Source organism: Pseudonaja textilis, chromosome 6 (genome assembly GCF_049901715.1).
Source record: "Pseudonaja textilis isolate UNSWEBS1 chromosome 6, rPseTex1.2, whole genome shotgun sequence".
Lineage (NCBI taxonomy): Eukaryota > Metazoa > Chordata > Lepidosauria > Squamata > Elapidae > Pseudonaja > Pseudonaja textilis.
In genome coordinates this window covers 26585461-26612392 of record NC_141995.1, presented here as the reverse complement: position 1 = coordinate 26612392, position 26932 = coordinate 26585461, and the positions used below count along the sequence as shown (strand labels likewise).

The 26932-nt window shown below is 38.1% G+C and overlaps 3 protein-coding genes across 5 annotated transcripts in view; 1 reads left to right on the top strand and 2 right to left on the bottom strand.

The window, feature by feature from the left end:
* Nucleotides 1-6783, bottom strand: part of ELF2 (E74 like ETS transcription factor 2) — a 39102-nt gene extending 32319 nt beyond the window's left edge. Inside the window, exon 1 of one of the 3 annotated variants that reach the window (XM_026698057.2) lies at nt 6418-6783. The gene's annotated coding sequence lies outside the window, so the exon portion shown is untranslated. Of the gene's footprint in view, nt 1-6079 lie in introns of all 3 variants that reach the window. The other 2 variants (XM_087936120.1, XM_026698058.2) reach the window with 2 other exon arrangements.
* Nucleotides 6784-13188: 6405 nt separating this feature from the next.
* NDUFC1 (NADH:ubiquinone oxidoreductase subunit C1) lies at nt 13189-17453 on the bottom strand. Its single transcript, XM_026698064.2, has 4 exons — nt 17314-17453; nt 16335-16438; nt 15397-15481; nt 13189-13636 (listed from the first exon to the last, which is right to left on the bottom strand). The coding sequence occupies exons 1-3, from the start codon at nt 17372-17374 to the stop codon at nt 15416-15418; spliced, it is 231 nt and encodes a 76-aa protein (XP_026553849.1). The 5' UTR covers nt 17375-17453; the 3' UTR covers nt 13189-13636; nt 15397-15415.
* Nucleotides 17454-18987: 1534 nt separating this feature from the next.
* Nucleotides 18988-26932, top strand: part of NAA15 (N-alpha-acetyltransferase 15, NatA auxiliary subunit) — a 40610-nt gene continuing 32665 nt past the window's right edge. Inside the window, exons 1-2 of the mRNA XM_026698054.2 lie at nt 18988-19396; nt 26790-26874. Of these exons, the coding sequence (XP_026553839.1) occupies nt 19343-19396; nt 26790-26874 (139 nt within the window). The 5' untranslated portion in view covers nt 18988-19342. The remainder of the gene's footprint in view (nt 19397-26789; nt 26875-26932) is intronic.

Genomic DNA, 26932 nt, shown 5'->3' with positions numbered 1-26932 from the left:
GCCCTGCCTGATCTCCCTAGGTGAGTGAGGCGCTGCAAGCTCTGGGGCCCAGTCGCCTACCTGCCACTGCCAGTCACCTTCCCCTCCCTCCCTTGCCTTTTGCCGCTGCCTACCGCCCTAACCTGGGCGACCACTTTGCCGCCTGGATGGCCCCTTTGCCTCCTACCCCTTCCCTCTCCCGCCTGCAGCTCATTTATTGGACCCAGAACAATCGCCCTTGGTTGGCCACACCACGCCTGCCCGGTCTCACCTATATCAGCAACAGGCATCATTTTGAAGTTGAGGGAGAAGTTGGGAAGGAGGTGGAGGGTCCTGCAGTGGCTGGCACAAGAGCACTGCTGAGAAGTGGGGAAGTGGCCTTCTAGTGGTCCAACCCAGCATTCAGGCCAGTGGGCCATGGGAAGTCAGAGCACCAACGGAAAGGGGGATTGCCAGAGGGAGACACCCTCTCCGTGCTGAATTGGGACCATATGGGATAGTCCTAGGGTGAGTCGAGCCACAGCTCCTTGCCTTCTTAGCTCAGTGAACGGCTGTCTTCTGCAGGAGGACGACTGTGGAGGGGAGAGGTCTACCTGACCGACTCCTCTGGTGTCTTCACCAGATTATCTGGACAGTTACAAGCGAGTGCAGCTAAAGGCGCTGCTCTCGCACGTCAGCCCAGGCCTCATCCCATGGCTCCATAAAGCCAACACCAAAGAAGTGGGCATTCAGGTGAACCCACGGTGCAATGCTCACTTGGATCTCGGCTGCTCCAGGCTGTCCGATCTCAAAGCCCCTTTGGCCAGCTGAGCTGGGAGCCACCGTTTCCAGGTTTCTACTCATCTGTGCTTGGTCACCGCCTCTTCACCTTGCCTGAAATGGCTGGTCCAGCCCCTCACCCTCCCCTCCCTTGCCTGGCCTGAGAAGGTAAAGGTGATGGCGGGGGATAGCGAAGTAGCCAAGTCCCTATCTTTCCCTTTCTGTCTCCCACTTTCTATGTCTGTCTGTCTGTCTGTCTCTCTCTCTGTCTCTGTCTCTGTCTCTGTCTCTGTCTCTGTCTCTCTCTCTCTCAATGCTGCGGCTGGGCCAAGCCAGCAAGCTCCTTGGCACTCTTCACTTCTTCTTTCATTTCTTCCTTTTGGAATCCAAACTGGCTGAACAACGATTGCCAGCCATGGTGGAAGTGTCCCTTTGGGCAACCCCTTCTTCTTCTCCTCCTCCTCCTCTTGCGACCGGTGGCTCTAGTGGGGCCAGGAAGGTCCACATGCACAGGGAGATGCTCCTCAAGCGAGTGCCAAAGCACAGCAAAACCGGGCGCGGGGCGGGCAGCTGCTCGCTTGAGGGTCTCCCCGCGCATGTGTACCCTCCCGGCCCCACCACAGCCATTGGTCATGAGAGGGGGAGGGGGGGAGGAGGAGAAAGGTTGCCTGACGGGACTCTTCCACCACGGCTGGCGATTGTTATTCAGCTAGTCTGGATTCCAAAAAGAAGAAATGAAAGAGAGAGAGACAGAGAGAGAGAGACACACACACAGAGAGAGGGGGAGAGAGAGGGGAAGATAGGGAGAGGGGCAGAGAGAGAAACAGAAAGAGAGAGATACAGAGAGGGGGGGAAGCCATAGACAGAGAGATGGGGGTGAGAGAGAAGGAAAGAGAGAAAAAGAGAGGGAAAGAGAGAAAAAGAGGGAATGAGAGAGGGAAAGAGAATGAGAGAGAGAGAGACAAGAAAGAAAAGGAAGAGAAAAGAGAAAAAAGAGAAGAAGCGAAAGGAAGAAAAGGGATAGACAAAGAAAGGGAGAGATGGAAGGAAGGGACAAAGAAAGAAAAAGAGAGGGTGGGAGGGGGAAGTGAATGAGATATATGGATGGATAGATACATGGAGGGAGGGAGGGAGGGAGAGAGAGAATAAAAGGAGAGGAAGGAAGGACACAAACCCTGGCTTCAGAAGACTCTGAAACAGTACAGCAATCTAGGGCTGGAAGGGATCTCGGAGGTCATCTTCTCATCCAATTCTGTAAGGAGATCCTTACAGAATCATAGAATAGCAGGATTAGAAGGTGTGTGTGTGTGTGTGTGTGTGTGTGTGTGTGTGTGTGTGTACGTGCGCATGACTGTCAAAACTCCAAAAACAGGTCAAGTAGCTCTGGGGAGGTCATTCATAAACATTTGCTAAGCAACCCGCCATTAAGCGAGGACCACTTGTATTTGACTTGCTAATCACATGGCCACCTGGCCATGTCCAGCCAGTCATGTGATCACCAAGGCATGCCCACCCAGTCACATGACCACCAAGCCACACCCAAAAATTAGGCCATGCCCACAGAACCAGTTGTTAAGAAATTTGGATCCCACCACTGGCTACAACCATTCAGAATATTTCCTATGATATGTGAAAACTATACTTCTATCTTTCAAGTTTCTGGATGATCATGGAAAAACTAAGAACATATAGTAATATTAGCAGAATCATTTTGATAAAAATAAACTTGGGAAGGAATCCACAGTGGATAAAAATGCCAAATCCAGTCTGAACATTTGTTTGTGCAACAAGCCATAATAATAATAATAATAATAATAATAATAATAGGCAATAAAATAATCACAATATAAAATCACAGATTAGGAAGGGATCATTTTGGCCACTGAGTCCAATCCTCTGCATCACAAAAAATCAAAGTATTTTAAGATATAGTTTTTATAAAACAATTACTTCAGCAATCAGAAAAAAAATAATCAGAAAACGGTTTTCAGTTTTTCTGTTTGTAAGTTCTCTGGATATACCAAAAATCTACATGTGAAGGGACTATTTCTGCGGAGAAAAGTCTCTGCATGTGGCAATAATTTTCATAAAATATTTTATATATAAAACGATAAAAGCATAAATCAGAAAAATTACAATTCTTCAGATATTCTAAATGGAAGAAGGTCTAAATGGGGATGTCTACTATTCCCTCTTGTGTTTAATTCAATTTCAGAAATGTGGATGAATAGCCACATCCTAGCGGTGAGTATAGACCACGGGTGTCAAACTGGATTTCTTCGAGGGCTAGATCAGCATTGTACTTCTCTGCGGGCTGCCTGGAGGAGGGGGAGGGAATGGGACAGCGTGGCCCTTTTTTGGCCTGGATGGTCTCCTGCAAGACCCTACCAGCCAACTAAAGAAATAGGTTTTATAAAAAGCAGAGGGACATAAAATCAGATGGCTATCATAAAATAGATAATAAAAAGCAAGAAAACAGAAGAAGCTTCACCTTTGCTTCATTGATTACAAGAAGGTCTTTGTGTAGATTACACCAGAATGCACTGAAGAACCTTCAGTGTTAATAGTAATGATTATGCCATAATGCCTGATTATTCTTGAGGAAGTTATATTGTCAACAAATTACAGAAAAAAATGAGTTTGGAGAAATAGAATATTTCAGAATAGTGAAGCAAGTAAAACGAAGATTTATGCTTTGTTTGATTTATATATCAAGCAAGACATATTACAGTATTTTTAATGTGAAAACTATTAAATTATGTTGAATGATGTCCTTAAGATTGTGCATAAATTTAGTGTTACTTAATCCTTCTCATAAGAATTGGGTTCTTCTCTGATTCAAAATTCCCAAATAAGTTATTTCCAATCAATCAGATATCCTTCCCTAAAAATAGCTATCCTGCACATACAGGAAAAGTTATATGATAAGCAAGAGAAGTGACGGGATGGTTCAATATGAAATTATATTGACTCCTTTTACTTTAAAGTCAAATTAATGAAGTAATGTTAAAAAATAAAACACTGACACTAAAAATGAGAAGAAAAGAAAATTTGGCCTACGTATGGAGAACTAGAGAAACGTGGTAGAACCTGGAGACAGTAGAAGTAGAAGTGGAAGTACTTTGGAAAAAGAAAGATAAGATAGTACTAAAAATAGGCACCTTAGTTGTAATTCCCAACATGTGGAGCATCACTCAAATGCATTTTATTTTGTGATGATAACTTTAATACCAACAAACAACACCTGCCTATCCAAGGTCTTTGGGAAGGATTTGATAGGTAGATAAAAATGCCAAATCCAGTTTAAAAACTGCTGACTATTGGACAAAACATAATAATAATAGACACTGAACAAGCTAAAGTGCTCTGGAACTTTATAATTCAAACAGACAAGCACCTGCTGCCTAACACCCCAGATTTAACAACTGTCGATATTCTGAAAGACAGAAAAGTCTGGAAAGCAGACATGGTAGTACCCAGAGACAACAGAATAAAAAATAGAAAACTGGAGAAGATAACAAATTACAAAGACCTGCAAAAAGAAATAGAATGACTGTGGCAAAATAAAGCAAAGATGGTACCAAATACTAATAGGTGCCTTAGATACAATCCCAAAATATATGAAGCCCAATTTGAACACCATCAGCATCGACAAAAGTACCATCAGCCAACTGCAGAAGGCAGTTTTACTTGAAACATGACACTCACTTTTCAAATGTTTTTCCATGGAAATAACTCTGTCAAGTAGGTTGAATAGAGATAAAAATTAACCTTAAAACCACAGAACCTTTCTATACTTCTTGAGTTTCCCTCATCATAGTCCATTACCGTAATCATTATAACATACTGATTTTGTAGCAATCTTAAAATTAAGTGTACTTTCTCTCAAAATATATATTCTGATACAAGTAATTAACCTTTATATTATACATTATAACTAATATTTTGAGAACAAAGCATATATGGCTTTTTGCTTATGTACCCATTCATTCACAATTGGCTTCATTGGTACAATATATTCCAAATGCACCGATTATGCACGAAAGAATGGCCAGTATAGTCAAATGTTTTAAATTTTCAACTAGAATTGGAGAGACCCTGGTTGAAATCCTTTCAGCCTAAGATATGGAAACTTACAGGCTGACTTCCTCCTCTCTCAGCCCAAACTACCTTAATAAGGTTGTTGTTGAAGGAAGATTTTCATGCAACAGCTTCTATAAAGAAGGTAGGCTATCAAACTAACAATGCAAAAATAAATGTAAAAGGCAAACCCCCTTTTCAGAAACGATCAACAACTGATTCGGTTTTTTTTAACCAGTGCTTTTAGAAGGGACACCCCATTCAGTTTTCCCATATTCCAAACAATCCGCAACATGCTTAAAAACAACACAATAGCACGGAGCCAGCAGTAAAGAGAAAATTGGTCGGGATGCATCTACAACTTTCTTGTATAACCAGTCTTGTCAGATGTCGCAGATGTTACTAGGCCAAGCATATTCAATGGTTCCGATGTTGTTATTTTGCAATTTAACGGGGGGGAAGGGGGAGCCCTGTCACAACCACCAAGACCGTCTAAGCAAGGCTTTCCCAAGTAAGTGCGTATGCAATGCTCATCCGGGAAATAATACGAGAAACCGAAAGTAAAGGTTTGGAGGGGGGGGGAGGAGAGCTAGGAGGCAAGTAATGTCTTCCCTATTGACAAGGAGACCGGCCGAGGCGGCTTCATTTCCCGGCAACGAGGGCCTCGCTTACCCACGTACACTTCCCCTTCCAAGATGATCAACAAAGCCAAGGCTGCACCGGGGTGGGGTGCAGGGGCGGGGGGGAAGGGGAACCGATGATATTTTCAAAGATTCCCCTTTGCGACTGGAGGACAATCCCTTCAAGCTCTTCTGTTCCCTCTTCATTCTTTGCAAATGTGGTCAATATTCCGATGAAGAGGCCGGGGGCCGGAGAGCGCAGAGGCTTCCCTTCCACCCCCAAACAAAAAACCTGACAGGCAAAAGCTTCGCTGGGGGAAAAACCCACAGCCAGCTCAATCCGATTTCCCTGCCCGTCCCCGTCCTTCCTTCACGACACACACCACATTGTTGTGTACAAGTTGCACAATCGTTTAACTGAGAAGGAAAATTACAGTTCGGCGGACCGGGAGGGGGGGGAGGACTTTTTTCCAGGGCGGTTGATGTCACTCTCCCTTAATCGCTCCCATAACGAACATACACACCAGCACTCGTGTAAACCGATTAACACAAGGAAAGCTGGACCCCCCCACCCCCACCCCGCTGTCTAAGATTAAAACCCCCCCCCCAAGCCCTGTGGGACCGCCTAGTCTGAGACCAACCTCTCCCGGCCGCTCCGGTTGTCCAGATCACAGGCTCGCCAACGGACAGAGAGGGAATCGGGGTGGGGGTTCAGACAGAGATCGGCTCTTCTTCCCCGCGGCGATTCCCCTTAACGGAATCTTCCCCCCGATTCTCATTCACGGGCCGGAGGAAAGGGGGACCAAACTAAGCGAGGGGGGCTCGCCTTTCTTTGCCGCCGCTGCCAAGGCCGGCTTCAGCCCCCGAGAGCCGCTGCCATTTCTCTCTGGGCCGAAAGGCTCCGGGTGTCGCCTCCGACGGCGCGGACCGGGGCGCTGCGAGGGAGCCCCTCCCCTGCTCCGCCTGCCCTCCCCCTTACCTTGTTTATGTGTCAAAGGGAAACGTCGTCCTCTCGCAGCAGGCCGAGCGGCGGCGGGAGGCAAACAGCCGGTAGCAACCGCCGGGAGAGAAGCAGCTTCGGGCGGGGATGAGAAAGACGAGGGAGGGCTCCTCGCGAACAGCAGCGGCGAGAGTAGCAGCCGCCCAACGCGGGGGTGGAGACACTTGGGGAGGGAGCTGGGCCCGTGCGACACAGCAGGCGGGCGGGCTGGCCTTTTTGCTTGCCTCATTCACCCGCCGCGCTGCCGAGAGAATTAGGCGACTCCGGGCCTCGGTCCCTGGTTCTGCACATGCTCACGCACCTGAAGCGCTTTCGCTGAGCGGGCACGGATGCTCTCCGTTGCATAAAGAAGCGCCGCCGGGGTTGCTGGAGTAGGGCCCCTAATATTAATATTATTGTGCTGCGGGTTGAGGGATTGAACGTGAAAGAACCGTCAATTTCTCTTCGCCGATTGCTATAGAAGAAAGACGTGAGGAGGAAGAGGAGGTCGGTTCAGTTTACTAATGGTAGAGAATCGGTACTTTTCTTTTTCGTCTCTTTTGGCAGGGCTTTTCTTAGGTTTCTATGCTCTCTTTCTCTAAGGTTGTGCCAAAATCTGGACCACCACTGGAGGACTGCAGAGGATTTTTTCCCCCTGCATCTTTGCTACATCGGGATTTTAGCAGCCTAGAGATGTGCCTAAGTTCATCTTTCATGTACTGCATTCTCTCATTTCAGTGAGGTATATGGATAGTTCTCGGCTTATGACCTCAATTGAGCCCAGGATTTCTGTTGTTTTTTGCTCCATTTTACAATGTTTCTAGCTACAGTTGTTAAGTGAATCCCTGGCAGTTATTAAATTAGTAACCCAGTTGTTAATTGAATCTGGCTTCCCCATTGACTTTGCTTGTCAAGGTTGCAAAAGGTGATCACATGATCATGGGGATGCTGCAAAGATTGTAACTGAAAAATGATCTAGCCACTTTTTTCAGTTCCATTGTAACTTTGACCAGTCACTAAATGAACTGTTATAAATTAAGGACTACCTGTATTGGGTTAACTGGCTATGTGCATATTACGGACTCACTGTGGGCTGCTCCCCACAGAGAGTAATGTTCCTTAACCTTTTCAATTGTCAAATAATGTAGTGGCATAATTTGCACTGCCCTGACACATGTCTTTAATCTGCCTTAATAGGAGTCTTGCAAGGGATTTTGTTCTTGGACAAATTAAGGACAGATTTGGCAATGTGTTGCTTTCCCCACTCCCAATGTTAAGGGAATGGATCAAGATACAGCAGACGGAGCTTTATCTTGTGCAATGAATTGAGGGAATATTCTCCTACTTCATCCTAGCCTATCTTCCACCCAGTAAACTGACAGTTTATTCAGCTTTCTGTCACTTATGCTAGAATAGGAAATTGACAACACCCTCAATTTCTCCTCCAACTTTTAAATATTTAAAATTGCTAAGAACTGCAAGTCAAGACGGGGCAGGTAGTAAGTGGTCACCATCAGCAATACTTGGAAGCATCCTATGGAATATGTGCAATACTGTTATATAGTAAGCAAAGTGGCAATGTCTCCCATACAAGTAATAACAGTAGAAACCATATCATGGAAAAGTCTCTTGGCAGGAGCAGCAGGAAATCTTTAATGAATTTATCTGTGTGATAGGATCATCAACATACCACATTGTCAGTTAAACTGAACTAGAAACACTTTAAAATACAGATCTGCAGGTTTTTTGAAAGAATGCTCAGCATGTGTCAATACTATTAGCATTATCTTCCAGATGAGTGATATTCCAGTACATAAGAAATCCCATAACATTTGAATGGCACTTGCATAGGAATTACATTCTCCTTACATAAAAGGATCTTAACAGAAACCAAATGTCCAGTTTCTCCTGCAACATAAGCCAAAATAATTATAGAAGGTAATGATGAGGGGAGACAACCTATATACAGCAGTTTCAGCCAGTCAATAGGAATTCATGTGTGTTTGTCCATGGCTGCATCATCACCAAGATGATATGACTGAGGCATTATAGATTATATTTGTGTCTTACACTATTTTAAAACTGGAACTGCTAAGGTCAGAATGAAAGTGAATGAGAAAAATGCAACCAATCTCTCATAAATTTCAAAGACACTTTTCATCTAGTTTTCTTTTTTTTCCTCTTTGGAATCTGATGTGAACAATTAATATGCTATTTAGTAGGGATGAATACTCCTAATAAATGTTTGGGAAATGCTGCGGAAAAATCACAATAATTACCATATTAAAATATAGCCACATCAGATCTCCCACATTTTATGCACCATGTCAAGGGAAAGAGCAGTTTGCTTGATGTGCCTTAGCATGTTATGTAAATATATACCAACTCAATCTTGGATTAACCAGTAGCAAAATAAAGGGAAGAGAGTTTTCCCCCTGGCTATCATGCCCTTAACTTTCACTGTCATACTTAACTTTAATCTTTATTTTCCATGTTAAACAATCTGCATTGTTTTAAAAAATATTTTCTTTGGCCTGGTGAATGATTAACATTTAAGTTCCATTTGGAAATGTTGGCAAGGTATCATATTTGCTTGCATCTCATGGGGTGAGAGTTTTGACTTCCATCAAAAAGCACCATAGTTGGGCTCTGATTTAGAGCATCAGTTGACCTTAATTCAACCGCAGACTAACTGATTTATTCAACAATAAAATGTAAAGAGGTTTAATTTCTGATGACTACATACACACATCAACAATTTTCCTGGCAATGTTATAAATATTGGATTTTCATCCTGCTTTTAATATACAACTAGTCCTCAATTTATAACAGTTCATTCAGTGACCATTCAAAGTAACAATGGCACTTAAAAAGTGACATGACTGATTTTTAACACCACCATTGCAGCATCCTTTTGGTCATGTGATAAAAATTTGGATGCTTGCAAAGTATTCATATTTATGACAGTTGCAATGTCCCAGAGTCATGTGAATTTATTCAATGTCTATATAAACAGTATGTTGTCTGGTTACAGTTAGTTTCAGCAATAATCATAATTTCATTAGTAGTGATCATAACACAGTATTTTTTCAACATATTAATAATTGTTAATATTTAATCATATTGATAATAAACATAATAAACCCTCATGGTAAAATTAATCCTTTATTTATAAATATTCTAACTTCTACTTCCGTTATTAACTCATAGATAAAATGAGTGTTTCAAAATATTCCATACCTTCCTTTTCTTTAATTTCAAGTATTAATCTATCCATTTGTTACTATCTTCTCATCTGTGGGGATCTCCACACCTTTCCAATGTTGTGCAAATACAATTCTGGCTGCTGTTAATACATGTAATACATAGTCCCTTTATTATATTTTTCTGATATGATACTCAACAGAAATATTTCTGGTTTTAAATCTACATGTTCCTTTATCATTTTTTCTATCTAAGTATGTATTTTTGTCCAATAAGTTTTTGCTTTTGGGCACATCCACCACATGGTAGTACAGGCCCGGAGTCTGATTACACTTCCAACATTTAACTGACATATCTTTATACATCTTGGCTAATCTTGCTGGTGGAAAGTGCCACCTGTAGAACATTTTATATAAATTTTCTTTATATGCATTAGACAGCTAATTTATAATTTCAATCCCACAACTTTTGCCATTTATCCAATTCTATAGAATAACCAGAGTTTTTAGCCCACACTATCATTGTTTCTTTTACTTGCTCTTCATTCTAATACTCAATAGGTAAGTGTAAAAATTTTTAATTCATTTCTCATCAGTTCCTATTGGAATCTGGTCCAATTCTGTTGGTTCTTTATAAAAACTATATAATTTAACATCTTTTTCATATCTTGATTGTAATTTTACCTGCGGCCACCATGCAAAATTTATCCCTTGACTATTCAATTCCTGTTTACTTTTCAATTCCCTTCTCATTCAAAATATCTTTATACCTTATGATTTTTTCCGTATGAACCACATTCGAATGTATCAATGCCTCCATGCAGACTGGAATTCAAATAGTGTGTTTCCTTAATTTTTTTCCCATACTGAAAACAGAGCATTTCTAATATAATGTTGGAAATAACTGTATTTTATTTTTCCCATACTATAGAAAGGTGTGCCACCCCAGTTGCAAATCTTGACCCTCCAAAGTTAATAATTGTCTGTCTCAAGGTCATCCATTCTTTTAGCCACATTGTGCAGATGCCTGGTAACATAACTCCCAATCTGGCAACCCAAAGCCTCCTCTATTCTTAGAGTCTTGTAACAGTTTCAGACTTATTCTTGCTTTTTTACCTTGCCAAATAAATTTTTACTAATCTGTTTAATTTCTTTTCCAGCTTTATTGGAATTGCTTGGAACAGGTATAATAATCTCAGTAGAGTGTTCATTTTAATGGTAGCTATTCTTCCTAGTAGTGATAGTTGCAAGTTTTCCACTTTTCCAAGTCAAAGCTGTCATCTCATAAGCTCACAACAAATCTCCCAAAACAATGCATGTGGGAACAAAGTTTACATTGCCTAACTAAGCAACACCAACCATCAAGACATTATTTCTAATATAGAATATTCTACTCCATTATTTCTGAAAATATGTATAAAAACAGTAAAGCTAAAATAATAGCATATAGCCAGCATAATACAGCTGGAATTTTCCTGGAGATCTTCGACCGAGATGAACAAGTACAATTTATTTCATATCTGTGTGTGTTGACTGACAGTTCAATTTGATACTGAAATTGAAATAGTTTTCAACTGTTTTCTGTTCACTATAAAGCTTCTACACATGTATGTTTTACTAAAACATAATAAAACATTTATCTCTAGATATGACTGTTGAATTGTCTGTATTTTTAAGAGAACTGAATTAAGTAAAATTGAAAGTGACTTCACTTAGGCTGTTCAAGGCTGAAAAGTGGTTGATGTAGAGGCAATATCCAAATTTTCAGATTCATAAATATTCATAAACTAAATAAGATTCTTAAGCCACCGATGAGAAAACTGATTCTCCAAATATTCTCGGACTATAAATCCCATCCATCCCTGATCACCAGCCCACTCTTGTTTATGCTGATTGATAAGAGATTGCCCATATAGGTTTACAAAAGCAAAGGGATGAATCATGAAATAAAAATAGGGAAAATACAGTGTCAATTGCAAACAAACAGAATGCAGAATTTAGGCACTTTACCATTTGGATCAGCAGAAACCAAAAGTGCCATAAAATATAATTTCAGCACAGGGATCAGAAAGAATATCTGTGATTAGCTATCAATAAATTGGTAGTCAGGGTGACCCCCAAACCATGTAGTTTGTCTTTTTTCCTGTCCCAGATTGAGAGGAACTGAAGTACTTTAGCAGTACTAGAAATGTGGATCTATGGACCTATAGTAAATCTTGAATAGCCTTAATCCTCCCACAAATGATTAATGTAATATAACGTATAACATAATATAATCCTGTTTAAAATTTGTTAATTCTAACGAAATATCAAATCTGTATTTCAGTATAATTTACACATTACTGTACTTAAGACTTTTAAGATCTCCCAATTTTCAGTACCCAGCTATGTTTTGCCATGCACTATGAATTTGACGAAAGCAGAAGTGTAACAATCTAAAACAGGCATTTTAAAACCTTTTCATGTTAGTAAAATATATATATATCCTGAACCAGTTTGAAAAAACCTCCTCCAAAATTTATAGTAATTCACTAACAATGCCAAGAGGCCTCAGCAAATGGCAAAATGAAACTGACCCTGGATGGTTTTAAAAGCTATGAATAACCCACCTTGATTAATACTTGAAGGAGATTCACTTGAGAATTCTAAAGCTGTTAATTAGAATTACATTCTAACATAAAATGCTTTCCAAAAGACAGCGATAAGCCATTTCACAAAACACCTCTGCTTTGCAAGCTACGCTGGTTAACAGTTTGCTTCCAGGATTAATTATTCAAGGTGCTGGTTGCTATTATACATTGCTACAGTAAATGAACAAGCGCACTGGGCTTTTCTAGGCCTCCAGCCTATATTCCCCCCCCCTTTTTTTGTCAAGCTAAACGTTTTCCAACTTCAGCTGCTACAAACAATGCTTAATTTTGTTGTACTGTAGATAAATTCTTCACTCCAGCTGACTACTGTGCACTGTGGTAAGAAAGTACCTATCTTGCAGCCACAGAATGCTGTGCTACCTTCTGTCAACCTTCCAGCCACCTGAATAAAGGACCCTCCCTCCTAGTGCAAGGGTCTTCAAACTTGGAAAGTTTAAGACTTGTGGACTTCAACTCCCATAATTCCTGAGCTAACATGACCAGAGGAGGAATTCTGGGAGTTGAAGTCCACAAGTCTTAAAGCTGTCAAGTTTGAAGACCTGTCTTAGTGGCTTATGTAACAATGGATGCTTTTAAACAAACCCACCAATGGATTCTGATGATGGGCCCTTAGAAAAGAAAGCCAGGTGAAACTGATACGAATTCTTTAGTTTTCTCTTCTAGCCCAAGTGATGCATAGAATGATAAAATAGTGTTTTCTTTTGTGACTGCATGTAATCTCTAAGGATAATCCACCAGTGAGGGTCTGTGATAATCTATGCACACAACACAACTAGCAACATTACCAGAATGGAAGAAAAGATTGACATTTGAACAGGAACTTTACAAGCAAGTTTCCTTTTCAACCAGTTTCAGATGGTTTCAGACAAGAAACTGAAAGCTGCTTACAACTATCAGGCTGAAGTATGACTCCATTCTTAATCCTTTATTACTTATTTTTATTTTATTTCATATAGCAGTACAGATGAGGTTTCCAGCAGATTCAAGTCTGCATTGAGAAATAGGTATTTTACTAGTTTTAAATCCCTCTCCAATATACAGGCAAAAGTAAATAACTTCAGTTTTATTGTATATCACCATATTTATAATCGTACACCACTGAACTTAAGTAGTGTATCTCAAAACTAATGTTCAGCAAAATAATTTTGTTCAGATAAAGGACAGATTGGCAAGCAAAATTAACAATCAGTATTATTAATTAGATGGGTGGTTACAAAGTACAATAACAAACAAGTGCCTTTAAGGTGTTATGTTTGCCTTTACAGGATGCATTTAAAAAGATTATTTCTTAGCATTGGAATAATCTGGTTGAAGAAATCTCACTAATGGCTGGAGTTTGGAAGGACTTTTACTTTTTCTTTAATTCTGAAAATGCAAAAGTAGAGAGAAAAATTTCAAACCACTTCTCTAATGTAGGAATAAAGAAGACAACATGACATGACAAACCAGCAAGTTGAATGGATGCTACACTGCTATATTCAGCTACATACTGAGAAGTCCCACTAAACTCATCAGGCATTGTTTCAGTTCCAAAACTGCAGTTTCAAGCCCTGAAGTATAGTGTGTTTCCATAAACATAAAAAAATCTACAAAATTTCTGGAATGTCTCTAGTGTGACCAGAAGGAAATTATAGGGTCTCATAATGTGTTCATTTATGTATTCCATTCTTTTAGAACCCTGCTTTGGTTGCTAAAGAATCCTTCTCTATACATCTCTACATCTTTTATCTCACACAACAGCAATACTTCAGAAGCACAGAGCCTTGGAATAAGAAGGCCTTTAGCACAGTAATGAGAGGTAGTCATGGGTTGTTTTTTTAATTATGCCAATTTAGATTGACTCAGACTCAAGAGAGACAAAAGCACTGGATTCTGAACAGATAGTTTCTTTACATCTCCCTCTAATGATTGATGCGTTTGATTTTGTAAAAAACAACAACACAGAATTGATATGTGAATGCTTCCTATATTGTGTTCTATTGCTATCTCTATGCTATTACTATGACCATTATGACTTACTAAGATAACTACTTTGTCTTACACTATTACTATTCACTGAGCTTGAAGTCAGGGCATTCCAAGCTCAGAGAGCTTAGTATTACTATTCAATCAATCAAATTGATTTTAATCTTAGACTAGCATGTTACTAATAACATAAATATGCTAAAATATAGATTCATATTGACAGAATAAAAAGTGAAGATAGAATTAACGTAAAATTACAAAGTACAGATATTAAAACACAAATGAATCCTATAAAATCACTATTAAATTTTTGAAGAATAATCTAGCACAAGATTAGAAAATGGAAGAATGTGAGTTCTAGTCCTGACTTAGCCATGAAAATCAGCTGGGTGACCTTGGACCAATCACTCTCATTCCAACCCCTTTCACAGGGTTATTGTGGTCAAAATAAGAGGAGAAAGGTGTGTTGGATATTTTTGCCACCTTGAGTTATTTGTAAAAACAAAGGCAAGATACAAATAAATGCTATAAACTAAGACAAAGGAGATGAATACTAGAATGTATAAAACACTACAGGAATGTAAGTCTATGCTAACATATCTTAAGTCTAATAGTTGCTGAAGCCTTCTAGGGTTTGTTGGAATTAAAAGCATTATATAACATAATTTTATATAATTATATAACAAAAAAATAAAAAAATGAAACAGTGTCTATGTTTAAAAGAAGGAGGGGAAGGAAAGAAGGAAATAGGGGAGTTTAAATTCGAACATAGTGCTAATCATGGTAATGCTAAAATGGAAGTGAAAATACCATGGCTGTATTTCAATAATGTACTAAGCTTCCATAGTAGTTTAATGCATGCATTGCCATATTCACCCTCTTATGTTTCTCCTTGAGCAATGACAGAGTAAAACAATTGTATTTTCAGTTTGCAAGACTCAGAATTTGAAAACCAAGTGGAGTAAAGAAGAATGGAGTGAAGTCTATCACTCCAATATGGATTATAGAACACTGAATTTCTTAGGGGCCTATATTATGGTGATGGAAAAAGCTACATAAAGCAACACAAGTGTTCAAAAGTATTTTAAAAATTTACAAAATGGAAAAAAACCAAACCATAAAATGAGTAAGAATATTATAGAGGTTTATTAAATACTTACTATAACGATCAGATTGGCATTAAGAATCTTGCTCTTTTTTCCTCCTTTCATATTCTGCCATTTCATAATTATGGTGCTTGATAAGCTAAAAGATAATTATAAATACATGGAACATACAAGGCTAGCATGTTCTTATGGGCTACTTGCTCCATTATAATGGCATGACAACAACTTATACATTTAAAATACATTTATTTTACTTAGAATATTAGAGTTTCTATAAGTACTATTGAGAAAATGATAGAATTCAAATGATAATTTCAATATCCTTTCAAAGCCTACATTAGTTGCAAATTATTCAGTCTTGCCAATTTCCAGTCTGGGGCTACATTTATATACCATGTTAACCCGTAACAAGTTTGCACTAAGTCAAAACAAAAAATATTACGCATAAACCAATAGTGTCCCCAGCTAATTCACCAAAGTTGTGATCAAAATAATCTTTGGAAACAATTCTAACAGTAGCGTCCTGTTTGGAAAGCTGCATCAAGATAATTCATTCATTTCTATATTTTAAAAGAGAACTAGATAACATGTTTCCAACCTATATGTATAAGGTATTTAACAGAGAGAAAATGTAGAGAAGCTTATCAGCTTCAGTCTTATCTAAGATGTATGCATGTTCCCTGACATCACTCAGTTTGGTACATAATGGCTAGTGTGCCACAAGCACAATTAAAGTCCAATTTTAAATAAGTTTCTTCATAATACTATGCAAGCTAGATGTCTAATTTAGAGCCAATATACTGTTTCCTGTTGGTGACATTCCACCAATTAGGAAATAAATCTCATAGCCCCTTGAGGTGCATTCATGTTAATATATAAGGGCAACTATGGAAAATGATCCATATAAGTGGTCAATTGATTAAAACTCAGGAAGATGTAAAAATAACTAAAAGTTAATTTACAAATATTAATTTCACACATATTATTCTTACCATAACCCATAAGAGGACAGTTGAAGAAAGACTCAGGCCAACTTTCATCCAGTTAGGATTTTTTAAATCTTCCCTTCCTACTTGGAATACTGAACGAGACAATGCTAAAATCAAAAGGTTCAAAATACATTAGTTTCGTAATGAATGTAAAATATTATTGGAGAATAATTCTTAAGTTATAGATTAGGTACATGTTTTCCAATTAAACCAAAAACAATTGTCACATTATGATTTATTATTTGAGCCACAAATTATATTATTTGTGTCCCAGGTTATATTTTCATAAGACAGACAAGACAGAAATAGGAAACAATTTTAGCTGAAGTGTCATAGTTACTGGATTAAATTAGAATTTCGTAGAGATTCTTTTCATATACACTTAGTTACATCACAAGAATAATACAGTTTATTGTAAAATACAATATTTAAACAGAAAGAAATGGCTTTTTAAATTTGAAATGTTTTTACACAAATCTATACCCCATCTTTTTTATTCCTTAAAGAAAATGACCCCCCCCCCCCGTATGATCCCAGCCAGGGGGGGAAATGCTTAAGGAGGTTCCAATGATAAGACCTTTTTCCCTTCCAAACCAATCACTGCAGAGCACTAAAAACAGGTATCTTTCGATAGAAGAAAAAGGGGAACGTAACCACCGAACAGTAAAGGGATAAAGCTCATATGTTCAACACTCTGATATAGAGAGATGCCACTGATGGATAAACACACCCAACTGGCTACCCTAAATTGACCACACGGGGCACCGCAAATCGTTGTACGTGCACAGGGCTCAGCAAAATGGTCAAAGAAGAAAGGCAACTGCAGCTGAAGGTTTATAATATACAATCAGTCTAGGGCGCAACACTCACACATTCAGTCAATGTTGGTAGGGCAACAGAACACTCATGCAGATTGAATGTTTGCCTCTGAATAGCCAAATCCGGAAAGAAAAAAGTCCCACCCGAGAACAATACAACTCACATGGAGTCACCTTGCTCGGAACCTGCAAAAACCGCTTCGCAGCCCGCAAGGTCGCCGCCATGTTACTTTTCCTCTCGAGAGAAGCGATGAGACAAACGCACCAATCCAAGAGTAAGAGGGGCGGCTGCTAAAAAAGATCTAAGGAAAGGGTTTGGGGCGTCATCTATCGGCAACTCGGCAAACGACTCACTCATCCGGACATTGACATGCGTTTTTAATTAATGTAGGGCTTGGGTGTTTGGTTTGTTTGATGCTATGTTCTGCTGTGTTTTTTGTTTCGGGATCTAAAATATGTTGTTCAAGCTTTTCTTGAAATCACTGTTGTGATTGCAATCTCCTAAGTGCTCCTAAATTCATATGTTAAAGTGGCTGTTGTAATCGGAATTATTACAAGTAGATTGTCATAATCAGAAAATATAATAAATATTATTCTAATCACATTGTTTTCCAAAATTAAAAGGTTGCACTACATTTTTAAAAAATAATTAAAAGCATGAAAGTTGAGATAGCTGAAAATGAAATTTGGATAGCAAATAACAATCTATTCAGAATATTATAACACTTGAAGTATTGTGTTCAGTCAGTTGCTACCCCATGGACCATAGCATAAAGGACTATAGTCAATCAGTGTTACCTGTATCCTATAGTGTGTGCACGCATTTCAGGTAATCTTTTTAAAAAATTGACTTCTAAATGTTTTCAAATCATAAATTTCTAAAAGTATTATTCAGTACAGAACAGATATAAAATTGGGCTTACATGATTTCTAATGAAATAGAAATGGTCAGTTACAAGATTATAATCCTTGTCAACATCAAGTGATTCCTCAGTTTGAAAAGTGCTGATAATTTTGGGACCCATACACTATTTCACAACTGTAGTAATGCCGGACTCCAATTGCAAACCTCAGGTTTCAGGAATGCTGCCTTACAGCTGGTTTTTCCAGGTGTTTTGTTTTTTGTTTGGTTAATACAAGACTGTTGTAGGAAGTGGTAAAAAGACTATAGGTATGAAGTTGATATGTATGATTTATACTGGAGATGGAAAGAAACAGAAAATCTTAGAATGTCAAACTTGCTTTCCTACCCAATTTTTAATTGGAATTTAGTGCTACAGGTTCCAAAGTGACAAGTATGGTCTTTTTAAATAACTAACATCCAGATTCATAGCTACTGTGGTAGTAGAGAACTGTAACTTTAAGAGAAGAACGACATTACATGCCAGATATTAAAGACATGACAGGAGGCTGTTTTCCTAATGCTTTTTGGGCTTCATACAGGCATCACGTGGGCAATAGCGACGAATGCCTGTTTGCTCTGATCATGCACTTATAATACGGTTTGAATATTATAGTTTTAAGCTGTAACACTGTTTCTCCAGGACAATTCCAGCAATCTCCATAGCTCCTATGATTTTAGTCCTTCGGTTTTCTTTTGAAGAATGAATCAAGCCTCATACACGTGCCCAGCTCTGAAATCTTGAAGAAATTCAACAGGGTTACTCGCACGCCCAAACGTTTTCGCAGCCTCTGAACTCAGTAAACGCGCAGGCGCAACATTTCCCCAAAACGCTGCGAGAGATTAAGATTAATCTCATTTCCCGACTTCCCCTGTTGCTGCCATTTAAGTCTTATGGAGAAAAAAAAACAGGAAGAAGGGTGGGAAAGGGGGTCATGACGCATGCGCGCAAGTCTTAATGACCCGGCTGGGGAAGCCCACACTGGCGGCCATTTTGGCGGCGCCTCCTCTCTGTGGCCTGCTCAGTTACCACGTGAACCGGCCTCCGCCTGGGGCTTGCTGTGGAGCGGGGGTAACCGAGCACAGGCATCCCGGCGGCAAGGGAAGCCGCACAGAGTTAGGAAAGGGGGAGTTGCAGTAGCAAACGACGGCGGTGCTGGTGGTAGCGACGCCCTGGCGTGGAGTCCCTCCTGAGAGGCGGCGGTAGGGGTGGTGATCGAGGGAGCGGGTTCACCGGCCCGGTCGTAGCAAGAAGGGCGGAGGCGGCGGCGGTGACAGCAATAGCGGAGACAATGCCGTCAGTGAGCCTCCCGCCGAAGGAAAACGCGCTCTTCAAGCGCATCCTGGTGAGTAAAAGAAGCCCTCGCCTAAGCCTACCTTACCCTCCAGACGGAGTTTTTCCATGAAACTGGGGTCCCAGGGGATGCTTATCAACAACTCCCGGGTCAGAAACAATGTCCCCCGCTTTCGTTTGGTTTGAGTTCTGCTGACAAATGCAACTTGGACTTTTAAAGGATTTCTCGGCCATGTCAGCGTTTCTTGTTCCAGAACTGCCCGTAGAATGTGTTGGCCATGCTTTACTTTATCACGCCCCGGGGCCAGCTTAGAAGGGATTTGGTTGCTGAGAAGGGCTATTCTCTGGCTTTAGAAACAAGTCCTAGGCAAGCCTTTGGTGGGCGAAACAATAGGGAGAACAGAGCAAAAAACCAAGCAAAAAACGTTCGTTCAATGAGAGGCAAATTGCAACAAAAATATCCAAGAGTAAGATTCTTTTATTTGTGATTCTTTTATTTAAAAGGCAGAATTAAAAGTCAGGCCACTGTTATCTTGTCTTTTCCGTGGCCTGAGCCTGATAGCTTTGAAAACATCCTTTCAGTTATCAAAGGTTATTTCAAACATAAAGCAATTGTTTTGTATGTGTTATCTTGTAGCACTGTTATATTGTGCTGATCTAAAATAAGTTTGCCTAATATTCGTGACTTAAAGCGGTCTATAAATCTCATCAGTCCAATTTTATTTTTTAAAAATAGATAAAGTTAAATTATTTGAAACCAACACTTTTTTAAATCTAGCAATTGCTGAAATGGATAAATTGTTAATGTTTGCTATTTTATCTACTTAAACTTAGATGGGTTTCAGTCCTGAACATTTGTATAATGTATTTTTCTAGAATTTTCAAGTTGTGGCTTATGGACAGTGATTGTATCAGGTTGAAACAAAACAGAGATATCACATTATACCATGTTACTCAATGTTAGATATCTAAGTCTTATTTTTAAGAACATAAATTTGTTCTTAGGAGGATATTATACCCAGAATATTGCAGTCCTTTAGCATATGACAACTGTAAATTACAGAATGAGTAATTGGGATTGCACAGAAATGGTGAAGGCAGCTAATGTCCTAATACTTGTCTGGAACAATCTGTATAAAGGAATATTCAGAACAAGAAGCTGTATCATTCTCAAATAGGTTAAAAGTGGATATAATTACCAACAAAATAATTCAGCTATGGAGCAGATATTTAAGTCGAATTGTCTTCACTAGAAGATACCTAAATATGCATAGTGGCTATATTTCCTTAAAGTTTAAGTTTTATATTTGTGGGATCAACAGTTTATTTGCATGAGTGCTGCATAGTAGTCTCCGAGATGATCTTTATGTGATACATTATGGCTAAAATATTTTAGCTTCATCTTCATATTTTACAAAAGTGAAATAGTAGAATATAGAATTCAATATGTGTACATGAAGTAATGTAGGATTTTTATGTATCCTTGTATTCTGTTTTGCCAAGTTTGTTTAGAGTAGATTACTTTGGAATGTTTGTAGTGCTATTCAGGCTTTTTACATTGGGCTTATTTACTTAGTTTTGGTAAACAGAATTCTGTCATGCATAATGTATAATCTGTATAAATGAATAGACAGAATAGCAATAGCACTTAGACTTATGTACCACTTCATAGTGCTTTACAGCCCTCTCTAAACCGTTTACAGCATCAGCATATTGCCCCAACAGTCTGAGTCCTCATTTTACCAATCTCGGAAGGATGGAAACCTGAGGCAACTTTGAGCCAGTGAGAATCAAACTGCTACCAGTCAGTAGAAGGAGCCTGCAGCACTGCATTCTAACCACTGCACAACCACTCGGAAGTCAGCAATCACTTAGTATTATATTCCAGTAGATATAGTTGCCCAAATAAGCCAGGATCATCAGCTTTAGATCATGAATCATTGTTCAATTATGAATGCCAGTTTGTTTGAATATAACACTAAAATAACTTTAAGTCTTATTGTTGACCAGAGAATATCTAGAGAAATTAAGTGGGGCCAAGTGGATTGTATTCACATTGGAGTAAAAGTTTGATATTCTGAGCTATTGGAATTCCTGACATATTTGAATATATTATCCTAAGAAATACATAGATTCATAGTAAAAATACCATACAGAGTAATTATCATAATATAGAAGTTCAGAAAACAGTTTTGCAGCAGGCAGTTAGAATTAAGATAAGGAACTTGTTTTAGTGTTCCTTACTTGTCCCAACTTGATTTTCTATGTTTTAATGCTGTTATGCAAATAAACAGGTATTTAATCTGTTTATTAAGCACATGTAATAGATTCTCATTTTCCTGTGGAAAATGCTAAACATGTCTAATGACTTATCTGAACTTTCTAGAACTTTTAAAACTACTTTTTAAAATACAGAACTAAGTTTTGCACGTCCTGACAACTAAACAGTGCTTTCTCTGAAATCTGTATCAATACAAAATGAATGAAAGGAGTGTATCTTTACAGTACAAAATGCTTTAAGTGTTAGACATGTGAAATAGCATATTGTAGATATGTAGGAATAAGATTCATGTTTTTTCTCCACCTATTTGCGTGTGTACAAGTAATACCTGACTTACAGCCATTCAGTCAGTGACTCTTCAAAGTTACAGTAATGCTGAACTAAGGGACTTTATGAGCCTCCCTCAAAATTACAACCATTAATGTAGTCAGGTGGTTATGATCTTGGCAACACTTGGCAACTTTCTGAATGATTGACAACTGGTTGCCAAGCACCCATGATAATATAGGCAACATTTGCAAAGCTTCCCTGCCAGCTTTCCCAGAAGGTCAATGGGGAAGCCATTGCTAACTGCCTAGAAGACTCCCTTTGGGAATTGGCTGGAAAAGCTCCATGCTGAAATTCAAGCTTTGATATAGAGTATTTTCAGCTCCTCAAAGTTGATAAGACTCTCCTTTGACACTGAACATCCCCAAAGAAGAGAGGAAGGAGTGGCAGCTTAGATTGTTTCATGACTTTCCGCTTAGATTTCATTGTGGAGCCTTTTTAGCTGACCCCCAGAGATAAGAGGGAGCCCTTCCCCTAAGAGGGAGCTGGCTGAAAACACTGATGAATTCCGGTCAGAATTTTCAGTCACAGACGAGTTTTAACTGCAGGGTGGAGAAGGTTAGATGCTTGACCAACTGACTTGCATTTATGATGGTTGCAGTATCCTGGAGTCATGCAATCCCCTTTTTCAATCTTCTGACAAGCAAAGTCGATGGGGAAACTAGATTCACTTAACAACCGTGTTACTGATTTAACAGCTGCTGTGATTCACTTAACAAATGTGTCAAAAAAGCCATAAAATGGGGCAAAATTCACAACAAATTTCTCATTTAACAGCATAAATTTTGGGGTCATAAGTTGGAGTCATAAGTTGAGGACTACCGGCATATCTTTTTGGTATAATAGATAATAAATGCTTTATAGCATAGAATAGAATCTGGTTTGATTTCTGATGCACGATTTTCTCCAACTAGGATAAAAACAAAAGTTTTGTAAACAGTAGAAATTCTGCCATTAAGTAAAGTTCATCAGTAGGATGAACCCTAACCCTAAACAAGGACTACCTGTATGAATGAAATCCCTTGAGGAGTCCTTGGTGTGCTCTCTGGGCTTAGTTGTTTTCAGACATTCATCATCCAGCTAGGTAACATCTTCAGTGCTAGTTAGTGGGGTTTATTCTTTGTTTATATATAGTGGCTTGCCCTGTCAGTGGCATCTTGATACTTCGTCATCTTCTCTGATTTTCTGTCTATCCCCTGGTATTGCCACATCAATTATCCACCCTTCTTTTCAACCACAGTTATATGTAGTGTGTTATGAGACAAGACTTTATTAGTATGTATTCAGATGTACCACAATACTTTAACCTGTTCATTTTCGATTTTTTTTTCAACACTATATTCTCACCAATATTTCATTACTGGCACAGATGTGAATCATGTTGTCAACAGTTTTATTATGTCATTTATTGTAAGTTTACGCAATTTTCTTATACAAGTTGAGTGTATGATCTACATTTTCTTCTGCCTCTTTGCACAGTCTGCATTTTTAATTATTTGATGATTTTTTTTCAACTCTGGCCTTTATTGCGTTCGTTCAGATGGCTTGCTCCTGAGCTGCCCAAATCAAGTATCCAGTTTCTTTTTTTTTAATGTTCCATTTGTTAGCCTTTGCCATGTTTTATCTTTATCCATTTTCCTTTCAATATTTTGTAAAAATTGACCATATAATGTTTTCCTTTGCTGACATTCTGTTCATATTTTTATTACATTATTTGGATATTAATGTTTGTTTCCTGCACATTCAGTATATTCCAATTTTTAACTTGCATCAATGCTTGTTCTTGACTGTTTGTTTTTTTTACAAAATCAGCCAATGTACGTGTTTCTTTGACTGTTTGACTATCTCCATTTCTATAAGGCAGGAATAATCTAGCAATATCATTACATGGATGTAATGCATAGTAAGTAGTGCAGTCCTTCCCAAGGACCCGGAATAGGGCATAGTGCATCATCCCAAAAGTGTGGCAGATGGTGTTCAAGTGGTACTCTAGATGTTTTGGAATGTACCCCAAGTGCCTATCATTGGTACTATCTTGGTTTTCTTTTGCCATGCTTATTCCTTTTCTGTTTGCAGGTCTTTGTGATTTTTCTCCACTCCCTTCTATTCTTCTGTCTCCAAATACTGCCCTATCCACTATCCAGACGTTTTGTCTTTCTAATAACCACTGTTAAGTCTAGGGAAGGTGGCAGGTACTCATCATTTTGAGTTCTGAAGTTCCATACTTTAATTTCTTCATTTTCTATTATTTTGTAGTCCCAAGTTACATTTTCCATAAACTCAAAAAATTAATATGTATGTTAATATTCTACATGTAAATAAGTATTCTTTGTTTATCAGAATTGCTGCAATGAATGTTGGGATTTTTTTCCTTGTTTTGAACATAAATTGCTTTTGATACAAAGAGAAGTGTGATGCTACAGTTTGTATGAAGAGTTCAATTTCCTTTTCTTTCAGACTGAAACTTTATGGTTTTTATTTATTTTGGTCTTGATACTGAGAATTAAAAAATAAAGGCATATACCTGGAATGTTCAACATGTAAGTGCTCTAGAGCAATTTTCTCCAAAGTGGAATGAACACATGACAAAGCTATGCAACGTGATGGATTCGGTTCTGAGAAGACAATATTAGAATGTCCATTTATATTTATTTTTATGTCCATTTATATTTATCATTAAAAATTAAATGGTATACAATATTTAATATACAGAACAAGTATTTTGGGAATATGTTTTATAATGTACATATTGGCACCAGGGTACATTATATAATTTATAACATGATAAATTATACATATACTGTACAGTATATGTATTCCATATGGGTTGGATACCACTTTACAACCGCATTGCTTAGTGATAGAAATTCTAGTCCCAATTGCCACTGTAACCCAAGAACCACTGTATCCTTACTTTAGTGCAGTAGTAGAGGATCATAAATAAGATTGTATAAGCTTTACATTTGGAAAATTCAGAAGATGCTGCTGGAAGATATTGTTCTGACCAAGGCTTCCTTAAAAGGCATAAAAAACAATCTTAATCCTGACAAAAACCTTATTTCCACAGCTGTGAATTACATTCATTCACAGCTGGCCAGGCTTCACACACAGTCTGTCAGGGGTATGTTTATAAACACCCACCTTATCACACTTGGAATGCGGCCAGAGAACTAATTGCCAGACATAGGGCAAGGCCAAACTTGACATGAGTCAAACAGTACTTTTCAAAGCTTGAACCAACCAAATGTACTAATTGCTTCCTGCAAAAGCTTACGTCCCTCCTCTTTTATGTCCTATTGGAAGGGCCAATCATCTCCGAGGTATGGCCTTACTCTTGAGTCGACACTGCTATCTCAATTGTTCTTGTCTTCTGCTAGCTCTGTGCATGTGCAGGATATTTTTGTTACACTTTTAAAAACTTATAAAATTGATGGTATAACATGTTGAGAGAAGAGTTAGTTAATAAGCACTTAGAGCATAGACTTCTCCCACACACACACACCTCCAGATGCTTAGCAAATATTTTATGAACAGCTACCTGTTTTTTTAAGTTGGCCCTTAAATGACTTTTGAAACTAAGAGGACCTGTTGTGAGCAGAATAAAATTTAATACATGAATAAAATGAAATTGAAATTATTGAAATTGAAATTATATTTGATATTTGAGGCAAATTTATCTGTATTCTTGTACCTTTTGATTACTTATATATAGTACAGCAAGTTTATAAACTTCATAAAGTTAATCTCTTTGTGGTACTTTACTTCTTATATGGCTTGTCAGTTGTTTACGTCTGTGTTTTGTTTTTTTCCACCTTGAGTGTCCTGTATATTTTAAAACATGCTATTGCTATTCCAGCTTAGCAGGATACTTTAGAACGCACCCTTCAAGAGTCATTGATAGAATCATGACATAGTGGTAGAGTCAAAAGAATTTTGAAATTTCTTAACCTCATTCAGGTTATTGCTGTTCTGGCATTTCAGTCATAGGCTGTAGATATAAACTATACATAGTCTATAGATATAAACATGGAAGAAAGATAAGGAAAAATCAGAATACATTATTTTTCCCTCATTTGGCATACTTATAGTACCCAAATTGATTTATATTGTGAATCTGATTATTTCCCAGAAAACTTTCTCAAAAGGTTAAATCATGGCAACTGGAATAAAGTTTATTAATAAACATTGGTCCAGTTACCATTATTTATTTAACCCTTTGAGATACTTTTGGCCTGGATGATTGAGTCTTCATTTACATGTCCACAGAAGTGTGTTAATTATTTAAATAATTATTAGAAAGATCTGATTTAATTTTAATAAAGTGCATTCTTATCTAATAATTTCACTCAGTTGTACCTTTTTTATATAAAGTAATCACAAAAATCTCATAGGGTAGAAAGAAATGATTTATGATCTTGGCAATGATTAACCTCCTCTTCCCATCTCTCTCCAAAGTTGTAAACTAAAATGTATACAGGCAGTTGTATACATTTAATTTAGCAAATAGGTTATTCTAGATTTTCAAGGAAATTAAAGGTAATTTTTTTTAATAAACTATCATTCTGATTAATTTTGTTAACATAAAGAATTAACTCAAAGAATTTTATGATTTCTAGGAAATGACACGTTTGCTCTTATCATTACTGTGTTCTTGATCACTAGTATACTAAAATTAACTTTCATCTTTTCTGACATTTCTTATACTTCTGCACATGAGGCAATTTGTATTAGAAATAATAGGTAAATATGATTATGAAGATGCATTAATTGACTTTACAAGTTTTTTATGTTTATAATTTGATGAATTTATAGTGTTTGGTTTTCTGTCTCCTTACAGAGGTGCTATGAACACAAACAGTACAGGAATGGTCTGAAATTTTGCAAACAAATACTTTCTAATCCAAAGTTTGCAGAACATGGAGGTAAGTTTTCATATTTCTGCATAATGCTTAGAACTGTTGCTAAATTAGATTCTGAAAC